The 9,274-nt window shown below is 35.4% G+C and overlaps 1 protein-coding gene across 1 annotated transcript; it reads right to left on the bottom strand.

The window, feature by feature from the left end:
- Positions 1–6,966: 6,966 nt before the first annotated feature.
- LOC149622043 (uncharacterized) lies at positions 6,967–7,617 on the bottom strand. Its single transcript, XM_089853645.1, has one exon. The coding sequence runs from the start codon at positions 7,615–7,617 to the stop codon at positions 6,967–6,969; it is 651 nt and encodes a 216-aa protein (XP_089709771.1).
- Between the last annotated feature and the right edge of the window lie 1,657 nt (positions 7,618–9,274).

The following is a 9,274-nucleotide window of genomic DNA, read 5'->3' as shown; positions in this document are numbered from 1 at the left end:
ACAAATGTTCCTAATATAGATGACACTCATGATACCAACGTGATATGAATGTTTCTAACCAAGATGCCGCTTACAATAATATACAAGATATCACTCCTAAACCTAGTCATTTAAACAATGTAGCAATCACTAAACTTTGTAAAGATGTGTCTACCCAAGCAAGTAGTTGTGTTAGGGTTAGGCCAACTAAAAAGTCAGTTCGAAAAGTGGGGAAAGTTAATTACAAACTTAGGAAGAAAATAGAAACTTTAGAGAAGAAATTGAAAACCCTCAATGCCACAATCAAGTTACTCGAGAAACGGCATGATAAAGAATATATGCAATTTAAAAAAGTCCAGGAAGCATCCTGTTCCAAAGACAGTACTTGCGCAAAGTTTTTAATGGAACAGATTCGGGCATTTGGCAAGAAAAGTCCTCCGTATGAAGATTCAACGCTTCGATTGTGTTGCTTAGTATTTAAAAAATCCCCAAGTGCCTACACTTTTTTAAGAGATCTCAATATATTGCACTTGCCACACCGTGTTACTTTAAAGAGATTTCTTGGACACGCAAGCGGGGAAGAGGGAGTAACCACACTGGTCAAAGAGAGACTAAAAGCTGAAGCAGCCAAACTCAAAAACGAACATGAACGTTTAGGGTCTTTAATCCCCGATGAAATGGCCATTAAAGCAAGACTCGTGTATGACAAAACACTAGATCGTTTTTTCGGCGAAACATCCCTAAATACTGAAGAAGGCATTGGTTCAAGATTGGCCACTCATTTACTATGCTTTGTTTTTGAAGGGTTATCAACAAGTTTTAAGTTGCCTGTGGGTTATTTTTTCACGTCAAACTTGGACGCTGATCAATTACATAAAATTATGCTTAGTGTTATTGCTTCTGTAGAGGAATGTGGCTTCAAAGTTCTGAGGATGGTCGCAGACAATGCAAAAACAAACACGAAAGCTTTCGTAAAATTTGGAAATGGCCGACTCTGTGATAACGTTCAACACCCACTTGACCCAAACAGGAAACTGTTTCGGGCATTCGGCCAAAGCCACGAGATTAAGAATTTAAGAAGTCAATTTTTCTCGAGGGACTTTGTCTATTTGGGAATGCGTATAAGCTCTGTTTACGTAAAGAAATTATAGGAGATGCAGAAAGGATGCTTGATTAAGCCAGTCAGGAATTTAACACGGAAAGTGGTTTACCCAACCAATGAATGTGTCGAGTGCCATCACCATATTCTCGTTGCCAGTCACAGCTGCTTTAAGCACTATGTTGCGATTAAATATGGTGGACGAAGAAGATAAAGAGAATTTGTGGTGCACTATCCATTTTTTAGAAATGATTCGTAAGTGGTGGGAAATCCACGATATTTGTATTTCCACATATGGAATCTACTCAAGAAATGAGAACAAACTTCCTTTTTACGACATGACTGACGAACGATTAAATTGGTTGATAGAGGAATTCCTCCCTTTTCTAGAAACAATTCAACTGAATGCGACTGAAAAACATGAGAAATTTACAGGTGAAACCTTTAAAGCTGTAAAACTAACAACTAAATCAACTGTTAATCTGGTCAAATATCTCCTGAACGAAGGTTTTCATTTTGTTTTAACACGAAAATTCTCAAGTGATGCTGTAGAGCAATCATTTGCCCATTTAAGAGGAAGTTGCGGCTCTAACGATCAATCGGACGCTCGCTCCTGTGTTTTAAGTTTAGAGCATGTGTTGAAAATTGGCATTCTTAAGGCTTCAGCTAATTCCAACTGCAACAGAGGACCAGAATGTTCGAAATTATCAATGATAGCTGGGAAGGAGTTATCAAAACTGACGAATGCTGAACCAAATCTAACAACAGCGGTTCAGTTTGATCCAAAAAGCATCAAGCTTACATCTTACCTTCAGTCATTGTTAAGTAAAATGGAAATTCTTCAGCCAAATGGTAAAATATGTTTGTTTATAAGTATAAACTTCAAAAGAAAACTTCTAATTAGTTCAAATCAAAATTTCAGACCACACCGCATTATCAGTCAAGAACATATGCATTACCCAAGTTGGTGGATATATATTGAAAGTTGCGGAAGAAAACACACAATGTTATGATTGTCTGGCAAAAATTAGCGGAACGGTTTCAAATTCACCAATATACGCTTTGGTTAAAGCTCAAGACCATGGAGGACTCAAATATCCAAATCGATATTTTATAAAAAAGTTATCACTTCACTGTAAAAAATTACTGTTGAAATTACGGAAATTTTACTGGCAGAAAATTACCAGGAAAGTTACCGTTAAATTACAGGTTTTTTTACCGTTAACATCAACATTAATTTCATCGTGAAACTTGCAATCAAAAACCTGATATATGTACAATTATAGTTAAGTTAGTTTAATAGAAACGTTACTGTGGTTTCAACAGTAAATTGTACCGGATTTCTACTTTTATTTTAAAATAAAATGACGGTAAAAAACCACAACGTTACTTTTCACGTAAATCTTGCAATCAAGAACTTGCTCCATGCAGAAGTGAAGTAAGGTTAGTTTTACTGGAACGTTACTGGTGTGCCAACGTGAAATTCTGCCTTCCTTCCTACTATTTTTTAACAGGAAATAAAATCTGGCGAGATCTTGCCTAGTTCATTTGTAAAGGTTAAAGTGTCTATTCCTTTACTATATATCCTCATTATTTCTATTAAAAGCCTAACATATATAATTTAAATGTGTATTTAACTTACGGCTCACTCTGAACCGTAAAGACCTCCTCAAGGAGAAGATGAATCAAGGCTAATTTTGCTCTAGCCCAAGGAATTCTTAATTCATGGATCCACTTCGAACAACAGTTACTAAAACAATAAGCGTTAACTTCCATTGAAACTATGAAAGTTAAATTTTACGTTTACCCTATATATAAATGCATTAAAGCTGAATTAAAAAGTAAACACAAAATTTGAAATATTAATATCAAGAGATGTTCTTGGAATATTGAAATGAAACAGAGCTTTATAGCTACACAACTACTAAAAGAATCGTAATGTCGAAACATATTTAATAGATTTTCATTTAATTTTCTGCAAAAAAAAATGTTTATGGTTTTGTAAGAGATCTTTTCATCCTACTCGCTTTATATTAACTTTGATACGCGTATAGTGTTTCGATTTAGATGCAATCTACATTACTCGTTCTATATTAACTTTCAATCGTGTCGTTCCGAAGAAAGAAGTTTATCTTAAATAATTAAATAAATATATCTTATATTAATTATTTTAATCGTCTGTATTTTAGATTAATTATAGTTAAGTCGATGCAAGAAACATCATTCCTAAAACTATTTTAAACAAAGCTATTGTTAACGTTTGACTTCTAGCGAACACCTTTTTCAGAATTTTCGTGAATTTAGAGTATATAAGGTGATCGATTCACAGTGAGGTATAAGAAAATGAGCATATGCGTGAAACTATGATGGAAGCCCTGCCATTGGGAGGCTAAACGTTTTTCGTAACCCTAGCCGCTCGCCGCGTACATCTTAAACCTAACGACGTAGATGCAGTAGAAGATAATGTTGCAGATTGGTGTCTATGTGGTATAGACGAAAGACTAGTGCATGGTGTTGTTTTTAGAATCCAATAAATATTTATTGGTATTGGGTGAATGAGTTCGCCAGCAGTTGAAGTTATAACGGCTAGTTAACGATTGACGTAAAGTAAGATAAATATAGCGATGAAGTAAAGTTTTCCAAATTTCTGTGTACAGCGAAAGCGGTCCGGAAATTGCGAACACGTTTGCTCCGATTTTCCAACTGCTAACGCGGTGACAGACAGACGGACGCAGAGACACGTCCAGTATAATACCTCTCCGTGACGTCATCGTCACTCGGAGAGGTAAAAATAAATTTCTAGATAAAAAGTTTTAGGAAAATGAAATTCTTGTTGAAAAATCTGAGATAAGTTATTTTTTATTTCAATGAATTTATAGGAAATAAATCCAATAACAGTAAAATAAATTTCCCTAGATATGGAAAATTTCCCTCAATCTGGCGTCACTGAATTACGCGGAAGAAGGCTGGTTAATCCGATTTGTTACGCTTAGTTGTTGTCCAATGTCGTAAATTGTAATAGTAAATAAATAATAGGTAAAAATATCCTAACAGAGAAAAAAGGTGAACTTATTTGAATTTATTTCATTTGGGGTAGTACGAAACCCAATGCAAAGAATACCGTTGTTGATATATTATTCCTAACCTAACAGCTTCCTCACAGTTGATCACTGATAATTTATTGTTGATGTTACGATATTTCTAAACGACAATGTTTCTACTATTACTTAGTGTTGATTTTACAGTATTTTTAATCGACAGTATTGTTACTATTACTTTATTGTTGATTGTACGGTCTATTAAGATAACAGTAACTTTCTTGTTATTTATTGAACATTTACTGCTAAATGTACAGTTACTAAAATTATAACATTTTTACTGTTTCTTATAGTAAATATCCTGTTAATCCAACGGTAATATCTGGTATTGGATGTTACTTGTTGAAATTCTACGGTAATTCAACAGGAAGAAACGGTTATTTTTAACAGTGTTGTCTTGGAATTTGTTAGCGCGTCCCTACATTTGTTCCCCTGGAATAAACCATTGAAGGCTTATATGGCCATAATTCTTCCACATTTTGAAAAGGGGTTGATATGCAAGTGTTAAGATATGAAGCTTGCTGAAATTATGCTAGAGAAATTTCTGCGCCCTTTGCTTATTAACCACGCAAATGATGCAACTGACCAAAATGACTGTAAGAAAAAACTGTACAAAAAACCTTTATCCAGAAAAGTCCTAAAACTCTAGGATTAATCCATTTTAATGTTATAGATAAAAAGGAAAAAAATGTACGTTTTAAGATAATGTGATGTATTTCCTTTAGTACAAGGTAAATACGCATTTTTTGGCCAAAGAAAGGATGTAAATATGACCAAGCTGAAAATTTCTGAATCCAAAGAGCTTATGGTTCTTATTAACGTCCCAAAAGTCCCCAAGCCTCCGGTCCCGGCTTTCGCTGCCATATTGGAAAATGGCTGCCATACCGGATGTTTCTATATCTCGAGATATAATAGACCGATTTACATGAAGTTTGTTTTAAACGATGTCTTATGACGATTAAAATCCAAACGGATCCAATTTTGTAGCCCTTACATTATTATTACAGAGGTGTTCACGCTTATCATGGGAAAAAATTTCAAAAATATTTGGCTTTCCAAAATTCTTAAATGTTAATCGTATTTTAATTTTTCCTAAAATCATCGTTATATACTCAATCCGAAATCGTAATGTTAAACTCTATGGAGCTTAACATTATGAGGTGGAAAAACTTTTGCGAGTTAGACCCAAGGTTTCGCTACCAAGGGAGTACACTTTTTTCACAGCCTAACTTTACAGCACTAGCAAAGGCTGAAAAGGTATAGTATCTTATTTCTCGTAGTGTAAGGTTAACTTGGCCTTTTTGTATAGGTTTCAAAAAAAATATTTTTAAACCACGCGCTAGCACGCGCTGCATTTCAATAAAAGTTTCAATTCAAATCTCGCGCTTAATTTTATCATTTTGATTCTCTAATTAAGTTCACGTGATCTTTTTAAAACTATTTGGGCCTATTTTTTGTATTTCTAAGCCTAAGCTTAAATCATAGATAATAAACACAGGATCAGAAGGTCGGGGCAGAGCTTGCCGCGCTTTGTACAAACTGGGTAGGTTCTACTTCCGGAAACCAGCGCATGCGCACAGCGTAGAATCATGGTTAAATAATGCACTTGTGGAAAAACAAATTTTCCCACGTGCATTCTTTAAAGTTTTTATATAAACATTAGGCCTATCGGTTATCATCTTATAGTATCATATGAGCATATCTTGGCACTGACTATAAACTACTTACTAGAAACAAAAGAAGGATAACCCTTAAAGGTCAGGTTAATTGATACTTTAGTATTTCCATAATTATTGAAAAACATCCTAAGCCTCGGTTTAGATTAAGGGGTCACACGGGTGCCACGGGGCGGCGCGAAAAACGAGCAGGCAGACCTCGTTTGCGCATAAGCGGAAGTCAACTGCAGACGTTTGGCGTGCGGCTCCCCCCGCACAAGCGCGGCGAAGAGAGATGCACTACGGAAGGCATACCTTCCGATCCTTGTGTTTATTGTCTATGGGTAAAAGATCACACAGAAATAGTTATAATTTTCCCATAGTTTCAACGAATATTTAGCATAGTGTGTTTTTATACAGTGCATTGTATTATCCGAATATTCCAATTTCCAAATGTAAGATACGATTTAGTGAAATACTATATACTTAGTCTTAAAAAAATTGGACGATTGAGTTTGACTATTCCAGAACTAATTAATTCCCAAATAATGTTTCTCCCCAAAAAGAGACAGATAGTATACAAAATCGAGTTTTGCTTCGCAGTCCTTAAAAAACTGCATTTATACACAATCCGCGACACTTTTTCAAACCCACAAAGGGCCAGAAACTAGAAATTATTATATGTATTGCAGTTTGAAATGAACATTAATCGTTATGAGAAATTTGCTTTTAATTGCGTAGTTCAAACATTTGTTATGATTAGAAATTTTACAACAAAAACGGGTATACACTTTACCCTGTACTACTTGTGATACAGTAGCAATAGTCCTTTGTAATGTGGTAATTTGGAAAAATAAACATTTCCGTCCAATTTTTTAATTAAAAACTGCTTATAATTAGAAACGTCTTGGTATAAATAACTTTCATATAAAAACCCAGTTTCCCGGCTTTTTTTAAATTGTGGGCGCTAAATGAAAAGCGCCATCTATGATCATTGATGCGTAAAAACAAGGGGCTCAAGACAGCTCTTTGTCCCCGAGCTTAAGGCGCCGTGCATAGGCTTTATATTAATAACGTAGGCGTTGCATATACATATGTATTATGTTCCATTTGCACCACAAAGTTAGACACGAATTTAGCTTTTTGTTCCCCCTGGTTTTTTTATAAACTGCCGTAAGAAGTATCTAGCTTTGTCTTGAGAAGGGGTATAATCATGAGATATGTAGATCTTTGCACCTTTAAGTTTGTAGCAAGATCTCAATATCTCGGCTTTTATAGACGTATTATCTAATTTTAACACAATCTTCCTGGGGTTGACCGTTTTGTGATCCGAACTACCCCGTCGTCTGACTTGATGGGGGGTAATATTTCCATGCCGTCCTAATACCTCATTAAACAGCATTTTGACTTCCTTAGCGAGGGAGTTGATGTCTTCATGTGGTTTTTCCGGTAGCCCGGAAATGACCAAGTTGCATTTCCTGTTGTCTGATTGTAGGTGTTCCACCTCTGTTTTTATGTTCTTTATAACTTCGTCCCTTTCTTGTAGTTCTCTCCTTGCGTCATCCGATAATTTATCTAAGCAGAATTTTATACCGTCTATTTCTTGTATCTTATCCTCAAGTGTCTCAAGTCGCTTATCATGTAACTGGACCTTGTTAATGAGCGAATCAAATTTTGTATTTAGGCCTGTATTATCTTTAGAGATTCCAGCTATATCCGATCTGATATCTGCTTTCATTGTCTTAAATTCCTCAAATAGGGCTTTAGGTCCATCGCTAACCGACATGTTGACCTTAATAGTAATTAGCTAACTTGGATCAGCAACAACGTCGGGCGTACAGAGTAGTTGGTGAGGTTGTTCGAAGTCCGAGGCACGCCTGTCAGTAATAATCAAAAGTTGTACTTGCTTAACGTTGAGATTTTTTTCAAGTTTGCTTCGAAGACTTGGCGGTGTACTGATAGCTGACGAGTAGTTCCACTGTCCTGGGCGATCTTAAGTCGTTAAGTCTTGGTTTCCTGATTTGTATCTCCCTTGGTTGACCGTGAGACATACGCGCGACCAAGTCGGGCGTAGAGTAGTTGGTGTAGCTGTCCGTAATCCGAGACACGCCTGCCAGTAGTTGTTAAGGATAATACGTGAACGCGCGGCGTATTATTATCAAAAGAGTTTGCAAATGCGGACTGGGTTACGTGGATTAATTTATGCGTTTAATTAAGTTAGCTAAGGCCCGAATGTTAACACTAACCCCGATAAGGGAGCAACCTTTTAATGCGACTGCACTCGATAACGGTTGTTATCTTTGAGGACGTTATGCAAAAACCGCAGCCTGAAAATAATGACTAGTTTTGATTTTTGATGACATGCTCAAGCGAAGCATGTTCCACTTTATTGTAGATAATTGTTTTTAATGCCATGATAGGTTGTTTTAATAACGTCTCCCTGCATTTATATTATTGTTAATGCTCAATTTGGCATGCACTTTCTTCTCTAAGGCATGAACTCTTTTTCTCTCTGATTGTATTTTCCAATGTGATTTTATTGTACTCATTGTAAATATTAATTTATTTTCACCAAAGATTCTTTAATGTCCAATTTGACACGTACTTGTTTCATTACATCATTATAAATAGGTATTTTCTTCACGCTTAATCTGGCCTTTACACATTCAGTTTAATCCATTTCAATTATTACATGCGCTATATGCGTGTATTTTATGATTTAATTTTTTTCGCGCATTCATTTGATAATGTTATTAATACGTGTTACTTTACTCTTAACTTATATTGTAATCTATTAGCCGCTTTATTTACGAAGCCAATTAAATTTATTGCATGGGTTATATGCATGCATTAAATAATTTATTAGATAAGCTTCATTACGTTTTTTAAATTATTACCATTGACTGTTAAAAGAGCATAGTGAAGCCAGGGATGAGAAGGGTTTAATAATGGAGAAAAAGTCGGTTACCCCTTTAATGTTTTGAAACCGTTACTGGCATGTCATAAATCTGTTCACAATAGGAGTATATTGATGGTGACTACCCTTTACTCAAAATTACAGTATTTATAACCACCATGCAAGATGACATTATTTATAACACCATGCAAGATGACATTATTTATAACCACCATCCAAGATGACATTATTTATAACCACCATGCAAGATGACATTATTTATAACCACCATGCAAGATGACATTAATTATAACCACCATGAAAGCACACAATCAGTCACAATACGCTCCCGAACCCAACAATTCAGCAATTTATTTTCCACGTGTATTAAACTTTACCTCATACGTCTGACCGTCAAGAGTTCATTGCTTTTTTCTGTTGCCTGATTGCAATTTACATCCTCCGAAGTCTTCATGACAACATACCTATTTTAAATAAAACTTAAGTATTCTATTGTCATTCCTAAGACCAATTTCAGACTTACCAT

Source organism: Phalangium opilio, unplaced genomic scaffold (assembly GCF_054372755.1).
Source record: "Phalangium opilio isolate 3A_F unplaced genomic scaffold, DU_Popi_V2 ptg000200l_1, whole genome shotgun sequence".
NCBI lineage: Eukaryota > Metazoa > Arthropoda > Arachnida > Opiliones > Phalangiidae > Phalangium > Phalangium opilio.
Note: the sequence above shows the minus strand (reverse complement) of the source record. Positions and strands in the feature narration are given on the sequence as shown.

Bases quoted from the DNA above. Each gene is read 5' to 3' on its own strand.
- LOC149622043 (XM_089853645.1), bottom strand. From the start codon at position 7,617: ATGTCGGTTAGCGATGGACCTAAAGCCCTATTTGAGGAATTTAAGACA.